General features: G+C 39.5%; 2 protein-coding genes across 11 annotated transcripts in view; one reads left to right on the top strand and one right to left on the bottom strand.

The window, feature by feature from the left end:
• Nucleotides 1–567: 567 nt before the first annotated feature.
• On the bottom strand, nt 568–24838 carry RNF170 (ring finger protein 170). 8 transcript variants are annotated; one of them, XM_055790853.1, is made up of 8 exons: nt 24421–24491; nt 22219–22302; nt 15081–15224; nt 10398–10473; nt 8909–9017; nt 7798–7871; nt 5746–5850; nt 568–4133 (listed from the first exon to the last, which is right to left on the bottom strand). In XM_055790853.1, the coding sequence occupies exons 3-8, from the start codon at nt 15215–15217 to the stop codon at nt 3864–3866; spliced, it is 771 nt and encodes a 256-aa protein (XP_055646828.1). In that variant the 5' UTR covers nt 15218–15224; nt 22219–22302; nt 24421–24491; the 3' UTR covers nt 568–3863. The 8 variants fall into 8 exon arrangements, with proteins under 8 accessions (XP_055646828.1, XP_055646831.1, XP_055646832.1 ...); XM_055790856.1 differs by having other exon boundaries at nt 22248–22302; nt 24421–24438; XM_055790857.1 differs by lacking the exon at nt 24421–24491 and adding an exon at nt 21096–21173 and having other exon boundaries at nt 22219–22283.
• Nucleotides 24541–25369, top strand: part of HOOK3 (hook microtubule tethering protein 3) — a 94580-nt gene continuing 93751 nt past the window's right edge. For all 3 annotated transcript variants that reach the window (XM_055790840.1, XM_055790839.1, XM_055790841.1), the window contains exon 1: nt 24541–24714. In XM_055790840.1, the coding sequence (XP_055646815.1) occupies nt 24658–24714 (57 nt within the window). In that variant the 5' untranslated portion in view covers nt 24541–24657. The remainder of the gene's footprint in view (nt 24715–25369) is intronic.

A 25369-nucleotide genomic window follows, 5' to 3' on the forward strand; every position in this document is an offset into this window, starting at 1 on the left:
CTTTTTAGCAAGCATGGGTCACATCTTCCCGATGCCCAAGGGCCTTTCACTGCACAAATCAGGAAAAGCACAGGTCTGCAGCACAGGCCAGTCACATCTGGCTCTTCCCTACCCTACACCAACCTTCACCATTCCTGTAAACCTACAGGGACTATATGCAGTTTCTTTCAGTTTACTTCACTAACTGGATTCTCATTCACCTGCTTTTTGCTTTTGTTTGCTTGAGGATTGGTATGTGAAAGTGCTGATTAATCATCTGTACCAGTTTATCATCCTGAAAGCTCAGTATCTGTGGATCTGAAGGCACTGCTGAGGGAAATGACAGCTAATGCACAATATATTTTTGGGACTAAGATCTTAAAAAATGTTGTAATCCCTATAGCGGCAATGATATATATAAAGATGAAACCCACTGAGTTACCTCTGAACATTCTATTCACAGACACCAAGATAAAATTTGATCAAGACTGTAGTACAGTTACTGCCAACTTTAGCCCAGGGAAGGGGGAAAAGGGAGGAGAAAGTAATTTCACACCCAGAAAGTCAATAAAATAAATCAAGAGAATCTTACTTTAATAGCAATTTATTATTGTTAAAAGTAACAAGTAGGTTTAAATCTTTTTTGTCTTAAAAATCTATTGTAACACAGAGGTCACTGCTACAGTTCTATGAAACCTATGGCAAAATTGTATCCCCAAATCACACCATTCTGCCTCATCCTCACAGACATTAGTGTTGTGGGACACAAACAACACAGATTGTTCTGCACAGCACTTGTTATAAGGACGATCATTAGGCATGAAGATGCTACAAGTTATTCTGTAAGAGCTATTAAGTATAACTTTAGCTTTCCCTTTGTTAATATTGCTGGAACAATCATTCACAGAGTTTTTGGTAAAGCCATAAGAATCTTTCAAGAATAGTATTTCCCCCTGTACCTCTTCTTTGCTGCTGAAATTTTCCTTTTTCCTTCCCCCTCAGTGTCACAGCTGCCCCATGCCAGAAGACTAAACTGCAGTGATGTTTACACTCACTCTCCACACAGCATCATGTGTTTCCTTCACATTCAGAAGCCAGTGCTCAGCTGTAGCACTTACCTTTAACACTGCTACCAGAACAACTTGGCAGTGCACAGTTCAGAAATACTATGTGCTCATGTATTAATCTCCAGCTTCTTGGGAGCTCCACAACTTAAGTTAAGCTCAAGCTAAGTACCAAAGATAGCTAATTTACGGTTTGTTGAGATTTGTGTAAAGGAGCAGCAGCCAGACGCTGCAGGACAGATGCATCTTTACGTTACAGCTGTTCACAAAAAGGCCTGAGCAAGTTATAATACTGTTCATCACTGGCTTGCAGGACCAAAAAAAAAAGTCTCCACAAGCAAGCACGCACATTGATGAAAAGGAAGGATGGTTCTAATTCTCACAAGCATTTCATGTGTTGAATTTAAGCATACAATGTTACTCAATTTTCAAGAGTAAGCAGAAGCCTCTCATGTAATGTAGCAAAGAAAGAAACAGAACAGAAGTAAACTTTATACAGCTACTCAGATGTGGTTTGTACATCATTTCAGGTACACACGGTTTGTTCTTCAGGAGCAGACCCCTCAAATGGGTATTTCTGCATTACTTCACAGTAGCATGTAGAATTGGGGAGCTAAATGAAAACATCTGTAAGCAGCTTGAAGTACCTCTATATCCGCTCTGGATTTAGAGAGTCATGGGAAAAAAAAGTATAAACAAAATCATAGAATAAACATATGAAGGAGGTACTAGAGCAACAAATTCTATGAACACACTCCAGTTCTCCAACACCAGTTCACACTCTTCTCTAAGCAGACCCACAAGATAAACTCCAGGAGGAATGGGGGTGTTAAATTTACTCAGCTGGATATCTTGGGGAAAAAAACCCAAAACAATGCTTACAGCAAACCTGCGAAATCCTGTCTTACCTAAATATCCTAAACTACTATCTTGCTTTGTAAACGTACCTAACAGTTTATGAATATCCCACGCTTACTCAATAATACCTTAATGACTTTTAACTGAGGTAGCCACTAAACCATCACCATACATTAGCTATGTCAACACAAAAGGAAAAGCTCAACTAAGATGCTCAAGAACAGCTAGTTTGCCAAAACCAACAGCAGTTTCTTCCAAAAATGCCAGTTTCTGTCTTGCTTTCCTCCTCCCACCCTTGTTTCACTTCCTGTTTCTCCTTTTGCCCATCTCTAACAAACAGCAACAAGGAAAATTTAGCTTTCCAGTTAATTTGTAAAACGTCTTTGGATTTTCAAAATCAAATTTTCAAATGAAAAGTCAACGAATGTACTTTTATGTGTCACTTAAAGCACTGACACTCAAGGACAATCTCCAGCCCCAACGACTGGCATGTCAGGTGCTAGCTCTATTGTCTTCCTGCACATGCCTAGGTGCTAAAAGCCATGGAAAGACTCTTGCATGGGCAAAAGACAGTTGTGAAAAGGTCCCTTTTATTTTGTCTCATCCCATACATGCAGACACGCAAAGAATCATCTGTCTAATCACTGTCCTTCAAGTACTCAGGAAGTTAAAATAAAATGGCAATTATCATTCCTGTAGCTAAGAAGTATATAGATCTACCATATCCTTGATGTTTCTAGTGGCATTCACTTCTTAAAATGAAGATATTTCCAACTTACATCTGTAGCTATGATAGCCTAAATTAACATTCACACACACAAAAAAATATCAACTTCAAGGATAATTAATACCCTGGTATTTTTTAAAACATTTCCAGGATTCTTTTGTGGTCCCTTATCACAGAACTTTTTCAAGATAATTCAGAATTCCCTCTACCTACATGCAAATCAACCAAAAAACCCATCACTAACAAATCCCAACTGAAAATTAAACACCCCAATATCTAAGTTGTTTAATATTTGTATTGCAGATGTACATTCTGGTAAAGTTCTGTAGTGTAAACGTTCAGTTCTTTCCTTCAACCACTACCCAAGATTTGAGGGTTCTCTCCATTGGCTAAATGCTTTAATGCAACTAAAGGAATGCAAACCTCTCAGTTCAGATACATTGCATTGACCCAAGCAGTGTAAAACCTCTGCTTTCAATACACATACATACCTACCAAACGAACAAGCCTGAAAAGAAAAACCACGCCCCTATTAGAGCACTAACCAGTCTGGCATGCATGATACTGTTTTCCCTATCTAGATCAGACACTGTGTGCATATTCCCAAATATAAAAATAAAATTGTACAAATTGCATGCAACTGTACATAGTGCAGTTCAAGCAATACTGAGGTGTTCTCCTTGTTTTTGTGAATCCTGTGGACAACAGCAGACTGCAGGGTGATAACTGTAACGTGGTCCTTGGGTTTCTTCTTCCACACAGACACACAAAACCACTTTTATTTTCAAAAACTATAGCCCACAACCTGGAGATATTAAACGATTTAGTATGGTAACTGTGCTGTGAAGAATTTCTGAATTTCCTTATATGTGTCTAGATTACCCAAATGGACTTCTTGTTAGAAGTCCTTTACTATGACTCCTTTTTCACAAAACACACACCAAAAGAGGTGCCTTCTGCTTTGATTACTTATAGTTGTTCATCAGGTGGAAGTAGATGAAGGTAGTTTATTACATCTTTAAACTAACCTCATCTTTATGAAACATACATAATAGACAAAGATTCCAGTTAAGCATCACCACATACTAACCCTTCGTATTTGTGTAAGATGACCAGTCATGAAAGTGTAACTACTGAAACTGTACACAGGTGCCTTGCTAAATCATACTTATGCTACAGATCTCTTTCTAAAACCTTCCACAACTGCCTCTGCATTTGGGACATTTTTGTTCATTTCACCTATTCAGCCGCTGTGTTACCACTTCTCGGTACATGATAGAGATATAGATCAGCAGAAGAAAAATAACAAAGAAATCATCCAAGAAACCCAGAATTCCAAAGAGGGCTTCAGGAAGAAAATCCAGAGGTGAAGCCAGGTAGAGCAAGGCTCCAAGCAAGCAGAGGAATATTCTGATGCGAAACATCCAGAAGAGGCCACCAACAGAAAACATCTCTCTGAAAGCATGCCGCAATAAAGTGGGCAGATCCATAATTCTTTCCATAATCTATGAAGAAAGAAAGCTAAAGTTAGCATTTTGCTTTAGCAACAGATTCACACTAAATGGGTCTTTTTCCAGGCTGAAGTTTCTATTACTACATTACAGCTTCGGAATCTGTTAAGTTTGTAAGAATTAAACTAAACCAAGATAAGACAAAACTTTCTGGATTTAGTTTTGCTGGGTAAGCAGGTTTAGAATATATAAATTTTCAAGAAACAGTCAAACTATGTTATTCTATACCATAAAACATACATGTAACTCACTACAAAATACATTGACATCTATTAAGAAGGAAAAGCAGTGACTACTAGAGTAAAACAATTGACTGAAAAAGTGAGAAACAGCAAACAGGTTAACTGGAGTGAAAAACAACCAGGGATTCACATAAGCTTCCAAAGGATGGATCAAGCTTCAAAGTAAGCTAAAGAACCTTTAAGTGAATCCATCCCTGACTCCTTTCCATTTTTCTACAATGAGTCTGTCATCTCAGTGAAGCAGAAAATACTCAGTTTTTTGTTGTGAGGCATAGGGAGGGGTGAGCTTTAACATTTTTTTTTATACTGGTTCCTTTTTCTCCACAGTCCCGTGACATTAAATGAGTTATTGCCAATGCTGAAAAGTTCCCTAGAAAGGAATTTTGCATGTGGTTAAGGCAATACACCATGTATAAACCAAAGACAATTTATCCAGTCTGATTAGGGCTTTAATGCAGGCTTCTGGTGTGACCTCTGATTATCAGGGACGACACAGAGAGGTCTGATGGAGCCTGAAAGGTAGTTTCAGTCTATTTTGGATCAAAAGAATAACTGTTTCATAGTTTAGAACACACAAAAAAAGAACTCCAGTCTCACACCTCTTGTGTCTCTTTGGTCTGTAACTTTTTCTTGCTAACATTTTGTCACTTTATCCAAATTGAATGAACAGATGAAGAGAAGCGGGGAAGTTACTAGTATGCAAGTGTGCACATTCCACCTTGCAAATCACAGAACTTGCACATACAAGACAGGCTCACAAGGCTGACTTTCTAAAGTTCATAGCACTTCAGCCATCTCTTAGCTATTTATAAAAAAAATTATCCTGTTTTCTTCACTCAGAGAGTAGAATAGACTGTCACAAAATGTAGGAGGAAAATAAAAAAAATCAATACCACATATAGCTTGAAATCTAAGGCAGGCATGGAGTAGAACTTCACATTCTTCTAATCAATGTAAAAAGATCAACCAAGTCAATATCCTTCCTTGCAGGTCATGTATTTCATTAAGTATTTTTACTGACTAACTATTAATCCTTTCAAATTAACAAGTCACAATTAAAAAAGAACTTAACATGTGAACAGGGAACTCAAGGCTTATTACCAGTTCTCACTCACAATAAAAACGCAGGTTTCCATACATTTTCGCAAATTACAAATAAATATTTTCAAGGTCATGGGTTTGCCCTAACTATATAAACACGAATTTCTCAAGGAAAATGTGCGTAGTCCTTAAGCATCACAAAGAGAAAATCCATACATATCCCAGGGGGGGTGAAAAGACAAGGCAGGAAGGGCAGATCACAAAAAATGCTGTTAATCTCCCCCAAAATCACTGACTTCCACCCAAATTTACCCAAAACTTACAGATCTGGGCTGTCCTGAGAATCGCCGATTGTAATCATTAACATCTTGAAGTACTTGGGTTGCACCCTGCTGATCTTCACCAAAGAGTGGTAAGAACAGTGTTACCTAAGCACAGCAGGGAGATTTTGTTACATGTGCAGCTGTCTTTTAAATGGAGGCATTGTGAATTATAAATGAAAATGGTAATCTCCAGTTAACTAGAGAACAAACTCTGTTTTAGTTGAATATTTGGTCGGAAAATAAAACAAAAACTACTAACACGGATACTGCTGCTAAGTTTTAACAAATTCATTGATTACAATTCTTTACAGTATATTAATTTTGAAAAAATGTTATTAAAAATAAGAAAAAGAACCCTCCTTCTCAGACAGGCTTACAGGAAATTTTTCTGAACACCAAAATGGTTTCGGAAGTGGGATGAATGATCTGGAGAATAAAGTTAATTTACCAAATTATTCTCGTTTTGTTTCTTAAACTGAATATAAAATAAAGCAATCGATAAGGCAATTTTTCTCCCAACTTCAGAATGGCCTTGCATTTCAGCAAACAGGCAGCAAATTCACACTTTTGCATATGGATATTCATACCAAGACCAAGGACAATAATACTGAATAATGAGTTAAGAGGAAAAGATCTTCAGCTCTTTTGTAAGCACAGAGAATTCTGCTATGTTCTTGTATTAACTTTCATGCAAACAGAAAAACATGGAAGGTCATATTCACATATATCTTACGTTATCTTTCTGTATATGAGTTTCTGAAAACTTAAGACTTGAATTTGGAAGTGAATCTGATATAAAATTCAGGTTATCATAGGAAACAGAAAATGCATAGCACTTTAAATTATTACAATCTCCAAAAGCTCCCTCTGTACCGGCCACTAAACGTATACCTGTGCAGTAGTCACATTTAGGAAATGACAGCAGGATTAGATCTACATTCAACTCCCAGCCCTGCCACAAACCTTCTGTATGACTCATGTTGTTCACGTGTACATACTTCCAAACCCCGTTTATAAATCAGACCTTATTCTTACTTCATAGGTGAGAATGAATGCATAACCATGCAAGCAGTGCCACCCAATTTACCTGTTACTCAGACAAAGAAGAATATCTATTTAAGGACAGACACTACAACAATCGCTTATTTTCCCCTTTTCCATCTTCCTCACATTTATGTTTTGTGTCACCCTCCTCACTGGCCGCACTCCAAACCTATACTCATTCTTCCTCAGTCATATCTATTTTTCTTTCCTTCCTCTGTGTTGTCACAGTCATTTCTCCTGCTGACACACACAATCAAAGCAGGATATAATGTATGGGGAAGGGTGTGCAGCACATTATATAATTAATCAGAAGTTACTAGCTCTGTAGTTTGTGCACTGTTAAAATAAAGATGTACTTTTGTTAAAACACACACTGTAAGACTCAGATCCTAAGTGTTAATGAGTTACAGGGACATATTTCAAACTGACAATGTAAGTTGCTCTGCGTAGGAAGTTAATGCTTGCTCTACAAAGCTCAAATTAATAATACATACAAACTAAAAATAGGGACAAAATAAGAAATTGACATGGGTAGGTTTTTTTGGCAGGGAGAGAAGGAAGGGAGAGGGTACTTCTCAGAAGCCAGCAGTATACTGCCTACTGGCAGCCCTCCACAATAGGCAGGTCTTTCAGATGCAAGTTCTGGTAAAGCTATTATTTAACATCCCAAACAGAAAGAGGCATAGTTGAGATCTTAAGATTTTCTGTTTTCATATACTCCTTTACAGAAAAAGGACTTGAGTTACCAGCGCTGTTCACTTAAATTTGAGTTGTAGAAACAATCTGTACTTCTTGAGCCATTTGGCAAAGCAAAAAGTTTAAAAACCACCCTTAATGTTCACCATCTACACTTCACATACCCATATTCTTTCAGTTTCTCAGACTTATTCTGTCAGTTTCACTACTGCAGTTCACATGTAAATGCTTTTTTGGTAAGTTATATTAGATATATTGGTAAGATATATTAGATAGCCAAACTATCAGGTCCATGATTACTTAAAATATTACCGTTTGTCGGCAGATTGGACAACGGATGGCACCAAGCCATGAGCCATACCTCCAGTAGGCAATAATACAGGAACCTGATGAAGGTAAGTTACAGACATTTAAGCTTCTGAGTTGAAACACCCATTGCATGAAATAGCATCTTACACACCAAAGAAAACAGCAGAAGTGTATAAACAGTTAGGTTAAACTATTTTTTTCTGGTGTAATTTTGTACATGGCATTAACTGAAGATTCCAAGAACCAATGTGTTCAAATTCAATGCTATTAATGAGAAAAATCCTGAATAGGTTCAACTGCATCATTAATTTTAAGGTATTACTTCTGAAAAGACAGAAACCTTCTTAATCATTAACTGAAAAAGCAAATAATCAAAAAAATTACCAGTTTAAAATCCAGATGTCACAAAGATGTCAAGAGATGTAAAACCTATCCTAAAAACCTGGTTTTATTATCACAGTTTCAACAGATGAAGAAATATATAAAAGTCTGAGTACTTTTCCAAATTTGTAGATTCTTTCATTTAAACAACCAGGCACAGATGCACTATATACTCCATAGAACTAGGTGAATGCAGTTAAAGAATTCTGCTGGGAACCTGAAGGCGAGGAAGTGAAATGGCACATAGAGCATTTATATTTAAGTTTGAATATCTGAGCCTAAAAAAAAAAAAAAAGCAAAAGCTTTAAGCATTGTGAACTTAGTCTTAATTTTTCAGGACTTTCCAGAGAAAAACAAATCTCTGAGATAAAGACAATGCAAGCAGAATTTTTTACTCTTTCTAAACCAGTTATTTTAAAATTATACATTTCCAAATGTTTTTCAGCCTCTTCACTATTTTTCTTTCAGATGCATCTGGAAATAAGTTATACTCTGTCCTTGACATTTTCAAATTAAACCACAGTTCCAATCCTGATAGCATAGGAAAAAACTGCAGCACAATCTCGAAGTGACTGTTTATTCACAAAAGTATTTTCTCAACAATTTATTTCTAATGCAGACTAGAAGATAAGCAGTTAAAAATTGAACAAAGTTTTGCATTAGGGTGACTGTACTAGTGCCAGAAGTTTGTATTTCTGTTCTATCTTTGCAGCTTGGGATTTTTGTTGCTTACCACAGAAGAGGTGTCCACAGTTTGTTTCTATAGGAAATGTAGCCTGTTGCAAACAGACTGGACAGGACATATCTGTATAGAAGCGATGTCTGTCACCAGCAGAAGCATCCTGTTGGAGCAGAGGAAAAATGCAAAGTGTTAGATACTATTTTTACATGTCTATCGAGTTTTAAAACAAACAATAAAACCAGTGTTCATTTAGTAGAAGTCAAACATTCAAATGCAAAACTATGTGAAATGAAAGCAAAATATATTTAAATTCAAAAATCAAACATACTTAAATGCAAAACTGGGTGCACTAATCAAGTTCTTGTGACAAACACATTATTTTATCTTCAGCCGTTACATAAGTATGTGCTTCAATCAAATTAAAGACCACAAAGAAAGAACCTCCTTGGTCCTTCACGTTAAGTTACGTTATGCGTGCTGAAGCATGAGTAATTCAGATTAAGAATGGTACTTTGTTATTCCAAGTAGTTTTGTCCATACCCAGGTAACTGGCATTGCTCACCAGCTGCAGTATTTCAAGTTCCCAAGTGCAAGCATAGACATCAGTTTGTGTATGTCACTGCCATAAAATTGTTTTTTCTCATGTTGCCATATTTATTTTGCACACGAATACGCACTGTAGTTAAAAATCTGTCATTATTTTAGGAAGTATTATGATGAAAGACTCTTCTCAATACTCTCCAAAAGTATGGCTTTTCAGTCTAGGGTTGGGAGTCAGCAATTTCCAGTAATGTGGCCTAGACTCTCCCATCCCCTCCTCTACATGTAAGAGCTGGATGCAGTCATAGAACCATAGAATGGTTTGGGTTGGAAGGACCTTTAAAGATCATGTAGTCCAACTCCCCTATCATACACAGGGACATCTGTCACTAGATCAGTTTCTTCAAAGGCCCATCCAACCTGACCCTGAACACTTCCAGGGATGGGGCATCCACAACTTTTTTGGGCAACGTGGCCTAGTGTCTCACCACCTTCATGTAAAAAACTTCTTCCTTATGCCACACCTAAACCTACGTCTCTCAGTTTAAAACCACTGCCCCATGCCCTGCCATTAAAGGCTTGAATAAAAAGTTTCCCTCTGTCAACTCTGTTGCCTGGGCTCTTCTTGTTGTGCCATTGTTCCACTACACATAGTTTATCAGTCTAAACATCTAACCTCTGTCCTGTGGCAGCAAGCTGTACTCCAGATTTCCTTTCCTTTACCACTAAGTTCCCAGGAACACTGCAGGAAGCACACAACAAACACACTCCACCTTGTGGCAAAAAATTGTTTTAAAAAAGAACCACCCAAATATTTAATTTTAATTACTTATCAATTTTAAAATGCCTACATTATCTCATTACTTGATAAAGTTCAAGGATGCCTCTGTACAGTAAGTAAGCTTCCATAGCTTTCAAGACTAGCTTCTTCCAGAATCTCACAGAAGTCTACTCTACCACAAACCAGGCAGCTGAACAATGCCAACACTTAGCACAGCACCTGCTCAGTTTGAAGCTGCTGACGAAGAGCTCGCACTAGCTCTTGATTTTCTGGGTGTATGTTCTGATGTTCATTTCTGTGAAAGGAAATATAAGCAGTAAGAAAAACTGAACGCTGTGACCCAACAATGAGAATTATGAAAAAATACTTGTACAAAGGGCAAAAAAAATCATTCTTTCCTGCTATAAAGCATTTTAAAGGAAGTACACAAATAATTAAGGAAACAGGACATTTATTTTAGATCCTAAATTACTCTGGACATTTAAAGTTGTACAGCAGCAAGATTTTTCAGAGACTCCGTAATCAATCAAATCATGTTAAAACTAGATTTTAATCTGAAAAAAAATTAAGCCATTAACCTGCAAAAAAATCAAGTTGCTTGAAAGCTTTTATATTCCTCATGCAGAAATATTTTTGGTCTCCACTGCTAGTTTTTGTACTGTTGGTCTACTCACAGATATCTTATTTTTTCACTCACTGCTTAAGTTATAGAGTTGAAACCCCCTAATTATTTCACTTTTATCTGATACATGAAAGAGTAAGGCAGAACATTTACATAAGACTGGGTAGACAAACTGTTAGATTTAGAACATTGAATTTATGTAACTATCAGCAGACTGGATATAAAAATAAATCACTCTTTTTAAATAACTCTTTAAAAAGAAAGATTCTACAGGCAAGAAAACTACAGGTTAGAGATGCCAAGGGGAATCACAGGGAACAGATTCACTGAAGAAAGGAGGCTGGATATTACAAGTTTGAAATTCAAAAGCACAACGGGAACAGAACTGGAATTAAAATCGTGCTGACAACATTAAGAGGTGCTGAGTTACAATCAACATGAGCCCACAGCATCGTATTCAGAACTGAATTTTTATGCTTTATTTATTCATACGGATTTCTCTGGCGATATATGCTGCTCAGCACTGTTGACGTCTCAGCTGGATTCTGTTCTCCATTTTGGGCTAAATGCATAAAAACATGTAGAAAAGTTGGAGGAAGTTCAGAAGAGTAAGAAGGATGGCCTACATTTTTTAAACGTTAAGAGAAAGAGTGAAGAAATGCCAGTTCATACAGCAGACTGCTCATGGAGAGAAAAGGGGACAGGATAAGGCTTTCATTCTATAAATATGAGCAATTATTTCCCACAGTTATCTAGGGTTGGTGCAAAAAACATTTCTAACTACTAAATGTACAAAATCAGAAAAGGTTACCTCAGGGTATTGCAATCTATCTTTGCCTAAAGTTAAATCAAAAAACAGGTTGCACTGCTTCCAGGGATGATCTAGACAAACTGATCTTCTGTCAGAGCTGAGGGCTGGACTTGCTGAATTTTTAGGCCATTTGCTTGTTGCAGTTCTATTTACATGATTTCCTCAACGGCTCTAGGAACTGCAGTATTTTCCTTCATTTGATGTGGTCAATCATAATACTGCATTACAGATATCTTTTAACATTCTGCCTCCTTCATTCTTTCTTCAGAGGAACAGACAAACCCCATATTTTTCATACCAATAATTACACGGTTATCTGTAAAAAGTAAATTTATTTAACACTAGTGTGGGTGACATATGAAAATTTAATGATGGGAAGCTTACAGCTGGGTCTCAAGAGTCAGATTTTGTGGATGTTGTCTGTCATATGTGTTATACATACAAAAGTATTTTTCTGTTTAGTTGCTACAAATTAGCATATTTTGCACCTTCAGTTCGCCAAACTTTGATATATATTGAAATTCAATTTGAATCACACACATGTGGAAGGTGTGAATTACAAGCCCATTTATTCTGATTCCTTCATAAAGAACTTACTGCAAATTTGCTGCTTAAGTGTTCATTTATATGACTTCAGTATCACATACTACATTGAATATATGAGGGTATCTGTGGAGCTGTAGAGGTACGCTATGCACATCTGTCACTTACGCATAAGATGCTGAGGTAGCAGAACACTGCGCAATGTCCAGGAGGGGACAGACAGAGCTTAAGACATATCCAATTCATAACTTCCTTCATGTAATTATTGTGACAAAATAAATGAAAACTACTATGGTGCTATGTTAATTACAGGCATTATCAAACACAAGCCAGAAAGAAATAGTTAGGTGCAAAGACTTCTAATTTCCCCATTTCTGAGTGTTAGCACTCCATAACTTGAGGAAAAAGGTCCCATGATGTGGAAAGATTGTACTATGTATCACAATGGGCTCCACCACAGTATCAGTATCAGAAGGAGGAAGGCTGCCTACTCATTCAGTGTGCAGTCTCACGCATGGAAAGGGAGGGGTGGTACTGGTGTGGGCTGGTGTATCACCCTGTGCAATGGTGGCCATTGTTCACTTCCAAGGATTAAAATCTCACTTCTACTGAAAATACTGACTTGATCTAATAATCAAACAACATGATGGAATAGAAAAATGAGAGGAAGAGATCTAAATTTGCAGATTCTTAAGCATGGATTAGGTAAGTCATATTAGACAAGTAAGGAATCTCTGATACAAAACACTGGAGGGTCAGGCTCCCTTTAATTTGTTGCATGAACTAAATTTTTACAGTTTCATTTATAATGTGATAACCTACTCACAAGTTTAAAAGATGATGGAAAAAATCTGGCTGCATTTTATAAAAACTTATAACTCAAAGACATACAGGTTTTGCAAAAGTATCTTCCAGTGACTGAACAAAACATCTGCAATGTAGTACATACATTAATTACTGCTAATAGGTTTCTCCACCAAAAGCAGAGAGGCCTTCAGCTCATGCCCTGTTCTGATGTCTCATTGAGTTCTCCCTTCTGGAAACAAGTACAGCAACCATATCCCTTAATAGTTCTTTCCATGTTTCACTTCTGCCCCCTAAAAATCTACTGCAACGCTGCTTACTTTCCCTTTTTATTCAGTTCCTGCAACCTTATTCATTCCCCTGAACTTTCTTTCAGGTATTCTTAGCCTGCACCTGTTCCTACTCAACTTAAGTACTTCAGATGTTGCATACAGAAGTGCGGCTGGCAAAGAGACTGGGTTAATAGACACAGTACAAGGAACGCACAGACCACTGTATGGCCCTAAGTTAACTACGGAAGAAAATACTCCTTTTCTCCTCCACTTCCCCTTCAGTGCCAAATAAATAAAAATTATTATACTTCTTGTACTGTACAGGTTTTCTACTGTACTGTGCAGATTTTGACGGAAACAATACAAAGCAGGTAGCAGAAAAATACTGCTGAATACAGACAATTTCAGAAGGTACCAGAAGGCACAGTGGAGAGCTAAGAGTATGGTGATAGAACTTCCAGTACTCAGTCATACAGTGCAAAAGCAAACAAGCTTCAAGACTTCTGAAGTATGAAAGCTTTGTGTCCAAGTGAGTTTGCCCCTCCAGAAAATAAACCATCAGGACATGTAAGAGGATCCACAAACTTTTTACTTAGCTCATTACACTGTAGAGGTAGCTAGTAACTGGCCTTTTCTCCCTCTCCAAGTAATCCTTCACCACTGATGTATCACCCCCCCTGAACTCCAATCCTGAGTGAATTCCCACTACTCTTGCCCACTGCTGACACTTGTTCCATTCACTTTTCTTCCATGTTCCTAACTTACTTTCTGTTATGAAGTTAAAAAAAACATGTTTAAACAAAACACTTAAAATTCAAGTCACAAATGCTAAAAATGTCAATGTAAAGGGTATAGAAAGCATAAGAGAGCAGGGGGGAAAAAAGGCACTCTTGCAGCCATTTCAGTAACTGGAAGAGCCTTAGAAAGAAAAACAAGGTGAAGTGCGTACATTTCTCAGACTCCTTTACTGTCTCCTTGGTCCTGAACAGCAGCACTGCCTGGCAGACCAACAAAACTTTCCCACTTCTGGTTTCTTTTGTAGCTTGCTCTCAAATGTCTCCTACCTCACTAATATTTTTCATATGGACAGACCCTACTTGGTAAATTCCATAATGCCAGTGCATCATTAAAACTGAGTTCTCTTAGTTCTTAAAACTCTTCTGTGTTCAGAAGTCTACAGACATCCATTAAAAAAAACCCAGCATATCTGAAAGCTCAGACATTTTCCCAAATCACACAGGCTAAGGTATTTGTTAGGTTGTAAGGAAAACCTCTGAAATGAAAAACAAGCTTTGATTACTTGACCATAAAAGCTACTGAATTATGAACTTAAGCATTTGCTTTACAGAAAGCATATTAAAATCCACTGTTTTCCAGCATACTAAATTATATACAAATCAGTCAATCTATTCAGGTTTGAGTTTTTTTGGGGGTTTATTTTTTTGGAAGGAGACTGCAACTAGACTATACATTAGAGGATTATATCCAGTCTTGATTGTAGTGTCATTATTGGCAAGCCTGTACTTTGTAAGCAGATATGACACACCAGCCACGTAGACTGTGAATTCAGCCATGTTCAGTCTTAAGGAATGATGAACATTATTCAGTTTGATCATATGAAGACAAGGAAGAGTTAAACGTCACTTTTGAGAAATTAATTATTTCATTCTAACTGTGAATTAGATTATGAAACTCTGCCAAATAATTAAACAGAGTAAGTGATCAAGCAATCTTTTTTTAACGTCACAAAATCACAGTTGTTTTATATACCAATGCAAAAATTTCTTGAGAAAGTTAAAATTTTACATATGCAGGTATGTTGATTAATTCCTGTCAACATATTCTCTCACCTTAAAAGCGTATATACCAGAGCAGCAATGAAAGTGAAACTGAGCACAACTGCCACCAGTACCTGGTCACTTATTCCTTCTATAACTGAATCATTATCTAGCTTCAAACTCTGAACTTCCGCTTGGTGACTGGCCATCACAGCTCTAAAATGTAAAAAGAAATATATAAACATACACACACTTTTTGAACAAGTTACAAATATGTATACAGATGTATTCATACACACAAATTCCTGAAGCAACAGATTAGTCATTACTGGGGGAAAAGAAACAGTAAAAGAAAAGGGAACAAAGGCGTTTTTACCAAACGTTGAGCTTGCTGCAGAGGACTGCAAAACATTTGCCTTGCGCAGTGGCAAACAAGTCTTAAATGACTGTGCTGTGATTTGAAGATTTTTTTAAAAATATCAGGTAGATACTTTACGTGGGAATCTTTACCAGACAACTTGCCTAGGAATAAGTCACTGTTGAATTCGACATATTATAAGGACAGTTCATTTAAAAAAGGTGTAATGGCTCTGCATTATCTAGAATTTTAGCTATTACATGACTCATCATTCCTGCTAGGCTAACATAACATAAGAACCTAATTTTCACCACCTATGTGAAGAAACAAACAAGGACATTTGGGGTTTAGCTATTTTTTAAGGGTTAAATGCCCATTTGGATACACAGGAATCACCCAATGCACTTCATATTTTATCCGTATTTTCTAAGCTTTACCATCTTTCAGCTGGAAGGACGGGAAAAACTTGAAAGAAAGAGTATTATCAGGCTTCCCTAGTTAGATAATTTATTTTACATTAATTTCATATATGCAACAAGCAGAATGACTTGCCAACACTAACATTTATTATCCTACAGCTGGAGACAAGCAAAATAAAATAGTTTCCAACACACTGCTAAATCACTGCTGTTTTAAACAGGAAGTGAAATGAACCACAGATGTGGATATCATAAAACCAGGAGAGTGACATTAACTTGCAAATGACCGAAAAGTCATACTGAAGCTGTGTCCATACACAAAGTATTTTTCATACAGAGCTGAGAAAATTTCAGCATCAGTTTATGAGGTCAGGTAGGACTGGTACCATTCACTTTACTTCCTAGTCCAGTGTGCGTGCCTTAAGCTTGCAAACTTTCATCAGTGTTTCTCTACTCCACAGCTCATGTGTCATTTTTTAATTTGAGCCTTGCTGTCTAGCAAACATCACTAGACACTGTCTGGCCCTGAATTAATTGCAAAACTGAATGGAACAAGTCATTAGGATTTTAGTGGATACCTTTAATGACTACCCTGGCAAAATTTCAACATGTCAGTCTACCGCTAATAATTTGGAAAGATTAACTTCTCCCAAAGGTGGAACACCAGTGACTCATCAAGAGTAATTTTTAAAGTAGGTCAATATTGACCAAGTTTTCATATATACTAAAGAATAAAAGACTAGATCTTTGTGGAAAGGTCTTACATAGGAACAAGAGCCTATACAAGGAGTTACAGCATTTCTCTGTGTAGCTAGTTACACAATTACATTGCTATAAAGGCATGAGGCTAAGGTGTTGTGGAAGTTTTCTGAGAAGCAGTTCCTTATCACTGAGGATCTGGACTGGTAGGTGTGCTGTGATGCCTCCCCAGCTCAACATTCCCAACCTGTATGATTTATTTCTTTGCATATCCAATCCTGGAAGAAGCTTCTCTTTCCTTCAATACAACATTCTAGGAAACTAATGTTCCATACTGTGTCTCAAGCAGCGTGCTTGTATCTTTAATTCCTAAGACTTATCTCCTTAAGTACTATCATCAGTCAACTAATTTTTACTATGTCACATTTATTTCTGGGTTGACCACTCAGTACAAAACTAGAAGGAAGTGCCAAGGAACTACCGTGTGATGATTCCTCCATTGTCCTGCATCAGCTCTGTTAGAACAGACCAACATGCTAATAACAACTACATCACATTAAGTATTCTGCACTTCTTTTCAGAAATACACGCTGTGGCAGAGACATGTAGATGATTTAACTGCACCTTTGGAAGGCAAGTGTTGCTCACACTGTCACCTGAAAGGCTTCCTGTGTCACTGCTTGCTTGGTGTGCTCTGAAGCCAACACAGGAATTGTCAGCATCACACAAAGTTAACTCGGTTTCCCCGAACAGCCTTCAAGACATTCGCTCTAGAGCTCCCTCTCCCTCCCTGCATGATCCTTGCAACAGCACTCTTAACCCTTACCTGCCTACCGTTAATAGCACTCAGTGCATCTGTCTGCCTTCATTTCTACTCGCGCACTCTTTTTGAAATCCCAAACTATGGTGCCAATGTTAGCAGCAAAATATGTATAAGAAATACACAGATCCTCACCTTCTCTTCCTTCCCGCACATAATGCCAGTTACTCGTATCTACTTCACCCTTTTGATTACCACATACCACTTTCTCAATAACCATTTTCACACAAACTTAAGTGTCCAAATGAAACTCCTGCACAGTCTCTCTGGCTACATAAAACACCACTCCCTCAAAAGCTTCGTATTCATCTACATATCAATACTGACAAGATGTACAGAGAGGGGAGTGGAATCTCTGTCTCAAGTCTTTCTCCCAGCTTCTTCTATTACTAATTTCTAAGAAAATGGGTTACCAATGCTTAAGGCTCATGTTAATGATTTAACTTACTTGCTGCTTCTGGACAGCCAACAAGTGCTAAGCATATTCCCCTCATTACCTCTAGCATTTTTTTTGAATCAGACCATTGCACAGGAGGGCTGACATGATTTGTCTAGACTACAAACTACAAAGACAAGAGCTTCACTTCGAAAGACCAATACATACTTTCTCAGAACAGTCATTCAAACCTCAGAGACAGTAACAACCTCCTTCTACTCTTATCCCTGGGCTAGCACGTAAAAAAAAGCAATGGCTACAAGGAGAACACTGCTAAAATACACTATTTGAAAACCGTCTGACTGGAGGAAGGAATTTTCTGATCTCAAATCTGTTTTGAACACTTTCAAACAAAATACCTAGAACTGCAAGCTCGCAGTTCATGTTTCTTCAGGTGCAACCACAACAGCTAATGAACATATCTGCAGTGGTCTGAATGTGTAATAGATTGGCTAACAGTCCTAGAATAGTTGCTAGGAATCTTGCCTCCCAGTGCATGTGTTTTGCAGTGATGCTCTTTCAGTTGGTACAATTAATAAGCAGGATATAGGAGACTTAATTCTAAATGATGTAACGATGACCCTTCAGTCTTCAGAGACATCCACTGATAAGGACTAAGCGTATGCCACAGAAGACTTCCAGAACCAGACTTTATCACAAAAACCTAATCTTTCCTAAAATAATAACCACTAATAATTTTATGTCATTTAATGGGAACTTTATGTGGTTTGTATTAAATTCAATCTTTTTATGCTGATCCATTACATTTGTCTCATTATGCAAAAATAACAGTATTTCATCAACCTTTTCATCATATTACCCTTTTCAGATCAGCATCCCACACCACAGGCTTTTCAGACATTATCGTTAAAGCAGGTCTTTCTTCTCTGTAGATTTATGCTACTTCTGTTTCTTTTTAAAATTACAAAGAAGGTTTGAATATTTTTAATGCTGTGGCTCTATTTTTTCACACAAGAAATTAATTCCTGCCTATACTAACTCTCTGAAATTAACACCAAAAAAGTATCAAATTAATAGAATGAATTCAGGAAAAAATAGGCAGTAATTGAAAACAGATTAAATTTTGCGAATTCATGTTTGGTTACACCTAGGATTTTTTCTCCTTTTAGCCATTTAACAAGAATAGCTTCCTTAATTGAAATGATAACCCCACCCTGTGTTCCAAATAAGGGGATGAAAGCCAAACCACACTTAATGACACTCACATCAGAATTGGAATTTATACAATCAACTTCGAAATGTGAAATGTATTAGTTGCAAAGTTTAAAAATCTGACAAAAATATTAGGCCTTTTTCCTACAACAAAAGCAACAACAAAAGAGCCCAGAACTTAATTTCCAGTTTCATTTAATCTCATCTTTAAACTACTGGCTCTGGCTTGAAGTAAAACAACACAACTGCTCAGTAAGGGGAAAAAAAGATGAATGACTCTACTGTTCCTCTTGGGGTAGCTAAGTTACAGGTGGACTTTGCAGCACAGTACTTAAACTGGGATCAGGTTTATCTGCATTAGGATTCTTGATAGCTACAGAATGTGAAAAACATCAGACTAAATTGTCCAAAAAATGCTTGGAAATAGAAAGGAAGGGAATTTAGCATTTGTAAAAATCACACCATTTTGTTTGTAAAACCCATCACAGACTAACCATGTGAACACAAGATCACCTCATTTATTATCAGTTTTTCTGAGAGTGATCACTGACAGAAAGCAATGCTAAGTTACTTACATTCCAAGTAAGAACCCACAGGCCTTAGAAGTTACATTTCTCCCTCTGTGGCTACATATAAACAATGCATGCAAGTTTACGGGGGGGGGGGGGGTGTGTGTGGGGGGGGGTGGGGGGGTGGGGTGGGGTGGTAAAGAACCATAATGAGAATACTGCAATTACAATGTCTTTTATTCTTGGAAACTCATACAGATCACATGTGAGGGCATGAGGAAATACACTAGCATGGATGTACTCTTTCTTCATTTTTCAGATTTGAAAAGTATTAGGAAAACTTTCAACATTCAACATACTGCACAGCTAGAACAATGCCCCATGTCATGATTCATAAAGAATGAAAAACCACCCTGTGTTTGCCATGATACACTAAACAATTGTCAGCTATCCAAAGTCAGAACATCCCCATAGATTTCTTAAGGATTTGAACTTTTCCAGGTTTATCAGGGAAGTACCATACACTAATATACTCTCAAAACCAGAGATTTTAGGACCCACTACCAAAGGAATATACAAGCATAATGAAAAAGTAGTAAGAGGCTCTCTTCAGGGCTGAGAAGTAAACAATGAGATAACACACAAGTGATACTGACGAGATCCAAAATTAATAACCAAGAGCAACATTTCATTGACTTTGAGAGCATGGTAGAATTTGGTCATCAACTGAAAGACATGTTGGATAACAATGTGTCATTGCAGGGATGAGCCAAGAGTGAACCAGACAACAAAACAATTGGGTTTGGTTTTTTGGGTTTTTTTACTTCATCTTTTCAGTATTTTCTTTTTGATGCAGTACTGACAACCACCCTCCGTGCTTGAAAGAAAACTGTAAAATTAAGACAGTGGTGGTGGGCCAGGGTGCAAGTCAGAGCCTGTAATTCCTTTTGCCAGTTGTCTTTTATCAGCAGAAGCATTACCTCCCTCCTTAAAAATACTACTTAACTGACAGGGATCATGTGTTTCCCAGGATAAGCTAATTCCTCTCCAATTAGTAAAATATTATGAGTCATATTTTTTTAAGAGCAAAAAGGCTTTAACGCCTTAAATTTTTTTTCCATGATAAAAGGAACCAACAAATAAAGGTTTCATTTTTATCAACAGGTCTGTAATAAAATTGACCTGCTTTAGGTAACAGAAATCAACTTTTAAGAATAAAATAAATTTATTCTGTAACCCACCCCTTGCATGCATATAAGCTTACATTGAAATATCTAAGGCATACATATATTCAGTGTTTTTCATTTAAGCGAAGAATAGAAATAAATCCCCCAAATAGACAAATTCTTAAATTTGGGGCAATAATTGAGACCTCAGTCATCAGAAGTTATTCAATTACTTCCCGCTTCAGAGTAGCAACAGCTCGTGTAGCTACTGTCAGTGGTTGAGAAAAGGACTTTATGAATGGATCTGATCCAGCAAACTGGATCCTTGTTGGAGGAAAATGCCAGATCAGTGCTACTGTAGGCTGTACACCTAATCTTTGTCCCCTGTATAGCCCAAACCAGGACTGCAAGCGCAGTCAGCTGATAAATGCTAGACAATAAAAGTTTAATATTAGTAAGATTATGCCTGACAGTTCAAACGAGCTTTTTAGAACAGGAGACCCTGACCTTTAGAAGGCTGAAACGATGGAGATTGTCTATTGTGATTACTCAGAACGGGGACGTACGGAACCTGAAGCAATCATCCTTGAAAGAAGAAGCAAAATAGCGAGGTGATCAAGATACGGAACAACTTGTGAAGCTGACTGTCAAGATAGGAACTGATACTAGATTTATTGTGGAATCAAGAGATTATGTAATGTTTAGGTAGATACTATAAATATGTGACTGAAAATCTTGTAAGCTTGTCACTCTCTGCAGAGGTGACCCAACGCTGCTGGACCGATTAAAACATGCAAACCTAGAGTAACCCATAAGGGTTCGAGTCTCTTCTTTTACATCCTACAGTTATTTTTTACTCTCCTTCATGAAAAGCTCAAGGGTGTGCCTATTTTGCATTCAGAAGGGGTTAAAACCAGCAGGCCTTAAGCATGCATGACAAACAGCAAATGGATAAACAGCACTAAAGACTCTAGCTGAAGTTAACTAGCCTGAATCAGCTGAATCCTAACCGGTACACTTTATCCATGTACTTCAGTGTACTAAAGCTGGCCTTTGAAACAGCAGTGCAGACATACCTAACATTATAAAATACATATAAGGGAAGTGGTGGATGGTGCACTCAGAAAAAGTGGTTTTGAGGAAACAGGATTTGTTAGCTTCTCATTTTTTTGAGCATAGTCTAATTTGAATAAAGCACACACAATAACCTCTAGTATTAAGTATCTCCATACATTTCAAAAATCAGGAGGAGACCACCCAAAGGGCATATTTACTAAGGGAATTAAAAAAGAGTAAAATATAGCAACATACGAATTGACAAGATAAATTCTGTGACTTTTGAACACCTTACTAGGATTTCAAGCAGTCTGTTAACACAACATTATGATGAGTTAGCAGCAACCTTGGAGTCACAAATCAGTTTGCCTGATACAGCAAAATTAGAGCCAAACTCAGCCATATCATATTCAGCTATCTCTTCACCATAAACCACTTTTGCTTTCAGGAGTACACTGACTACATTTATAGGCATGCATGCTCTTTGCAAGAGAAAGGAAAAAGCCTAGAGAGTCTTGCCAAAACAGGGGAGAGGGCCATTTCAGTAGGCAAATAATCATTTCGCTGAATATACCTTAAGAACTGACCAGCTGAGGCACTTGCCTGGTAAAACAGGTCTCTGCAAAGTCTGTCAGCACTTGCTGAGGCACATTTTTTCCTAAACAGAAAGAGAAAAAAAAAAAGAAAAAAAAAGAAAAAAAGAAAGTAGATGTTCTACTTTTGTTGGTGGGGTCATGCTTTGCAAGTTAAAAATACTACAGATGCAAACTCCAGATGTAATTCTGTAAGGGAAAATAATCCCAAGTTACTACACATTCTACTGTGAAACAAAGTCTCCAATCATTTTCCCCATGAGCCTGAAACTATGTTGATGGCTTGAAGCAAAAAGACAAAATCAATGGTCTGTATAACATTAATATTTGAACTATCTGTCTGGGTGACATGCGACCTGTGTAAAACAATCTCCGACAAAATTTTCCACTGCTCTGTAAACCTAAAACATACTGAAATGTATACAGCCCTAAAAAAAAACCAGGGTAGAACTGAATTCATATGGAGTTAGGAAGATGAGAAAGAGCCTGCCAACACTTTCAGTTTGGATATCTGACTTTTCTGATCAGACAGGAAGAAAAAGGAAATAGTCAATTATAATGTTTACTGGAATATGGTAATATGTCAGCTAAGAATGAAAAGGCTTTATCTCTCTTTTAAGAAAAGTACCCAATAATTCTTTACTGCAGAAAACAATGCTTCCGTATATAAATTCATACCTAAAACAGCAAGACAAAAAGTATTATTGTATTTGCTTGCATCAACAAAATACAAAACATAAGCTACACACCATGACAACAGGCAAAGCAGCATGGGAAATGGGTACATAAAGGAAGATGTGGCAGAAAGCCTTAAACACTGAAATACACCTGTGAAAGCATTGTTTGTCAGAATAAGCACATAGCTTAAAGTACACCTTAAAACTTGGAATGAAAAGTTACAATTGCACAGCTTACATAGCTTTCTAAGACTTTTTAACCCATTCCTCAGTGTAAAAGCTACCTTTAAATGAAGGCAGTTTGAATTCGTATCTTAAAAATGAAAACAGCAGGTTATACAACGAGATCAGTAAGAAGGTACTTTAAATGGAAGAAATTTAGAATTTTCCTAGCTTTTACAACTTAATTCAAAACAAGTTGACATAAAGGAAAACTCAGATTTTGCCCATGCTACCAACTTATTTAATGGAAGAACTGTGAGAAATCAGGAAGAAAGTGGCAGTTACCACAACCCTTCCTTTCTTAGTTGTTTATCTAACCCTCAGCTGTTACCAGTACACTGTATTGGCTAATCCATATTGCTGCACATCATGACAGTTGCGAACAGGGAACTGTACAGCTTACCACAACACCTAACAATTTCATTGTAAACTTCGGATGGCCCAAAACTCAACTGACTACTGAGGTGTTCTTTGAGCTCTTCAGGCAGTCCCTCTGCACCAAGATGGAGAGCTACTCTGCCTGGGGCAGCAAGGACACAGAGCCCCTCTGGTCACTAAACACACTCCTCTTAGAGATGAGAAATTAATCGAATTACGTGCAGCTAACGCTAAATAAGTAACTTTTCTCTTATGTTGTTTTTTACTATAACAGAGAGAAAGTTTATGTCATTTGCTACTCCAAAAAGAGAAGAGCCTTGTATAGGCTGCTCATTCCGCAAGCCAAGCTGTATTACTAGTAAAAGCATCCTCACCAGCCAACGCTACCGAGGCCAGGGGACAGCCGGGGCTCGGAGTGCCGCTGGACGCAACTCCCGGCCCTGCCCGAGACCCTCCGAGGCAGCCCCTACCCGCCACCGGCCTGCCGCCGCCGCGGGCACACACAGGCGGGGAAAAACGGCCAAGCCCGTGGAGGGCCGTGCCCCCACCCCCAGCACGCCTCGGGGGCACCAGCGGCCTACAGGGGCCCCCACGGCCTGCGCCCCACGTCGTCTCATCACGCCTCACGACAGCACCAATCCCCAGGCACCGCCGCCTCCGGCAGCGCGCTTAAACACCGCCGGGCCGGGCCGGGCCGCACCAGAAGGGAGCGAGCGACGCGACTGACGCCCACGGCGCTGCTCACGCCCCCCGAGGACCGCGCCCCCCCCTCCCCGCCCCTCGCCGGTTGAAGCGGAGCGGGGGTGGGGGAGCCCCCCGCCGGGTCGGGCCGTGCCGGACGGAGACCCCGCCCCCGCCCCTTCCCCTCAGCGGCGCGGGGCGGGGCGCGGCCCCGCGCGGGGGTACCTCAACTCCCGGCGCGCGCACGACGGTCGCCACCGGCCGCGGCCCCGCCCCCGCCAGCGTCGCGACGCTGCGTCGCGCTTATCCCGCCCCCGCGCGGCGAACGGACGGCGCAGGCGCGCCCGGGTGGGTCTTGCCAGGTCGCTCTGACGTGTCGACGCCAGGGCACGGCCCGGAGCGGGGCGGGCGCCGGCGGTACTGGCCTGGCCGCGGCCGTTGGCCCCTTTGGCTGCGCCCACCATGTTCAACGTGTCGAGCCTGGAGCGGGCTGAGCTCGGGGAGAGCCTCCTCACCTGGGTAAGTGCCGCGGCCGCCAGCCCCCCGCCCGGAGCTGGGCCGCTCGGCAGGCACACGGCTCCGTGCGCCGCCCCGCCGCCGCGGCCCTGCTCCGGCGGGAGAGGGGGGGCTCGCTCCGCCTCCCGAGCCCCTGCCCGGGCCGCACTCTGCCGCTCGGGCCGGTTCCCGTTCGGCCGGAATCGGCGGAGCCCTGGCGGACCCGCCCCGTCTCGCCTCGCCCAGCCGCGGCGGGGCCGGCGGCCTAGGGGCTGCGCGGGGTGGGGAGCCCTGCGCCGCCGTGGCTCTGCCTCTGCGTGGGGGGAACAAAGAGAGCGGCGCTCCGCGGCCCGGGCGCACGGCGGGGGGTGGCGCACCTGGGCGCGCTTACCCCGGCCGCGCCCCCCGCCCGGTCCTGGCGCTGCCCGTGGTTTTGAGCCTTCCGCCGGCCCGCGCTGCCTGGCAGCGCCCCGTGTGCCGGTGCCGCGTTTTTCAAACCGGCCGGCTGCGCCTCGCAGCTCCCTAACCAGAAACTTTATTTTCGTCTGTTTCTTTCTCTGCATTTTTAAGTAGTACTTGAGCCTCGAGAGGCAGAATTCACCTTTGCGGTCGGAGATAATCCATTATCAGCCTAAGAATTCTTTTCCTGTTTTGTCGTTCGGAGCTTGGTCCATAAACT

This window comes from Falco peregrinus, chromosome Z (assembly GCF_023634155.1).
Source record: "Falco peregrinus isolate bFalPer1 chromosome Z, bFalPer1.pri, whole genome shotgun sequence".
NCBI lineage: Eukaryota > Metazoa > Chordata > Aves > Falconiformes > Falconidae > Falco > Falco peregrinus.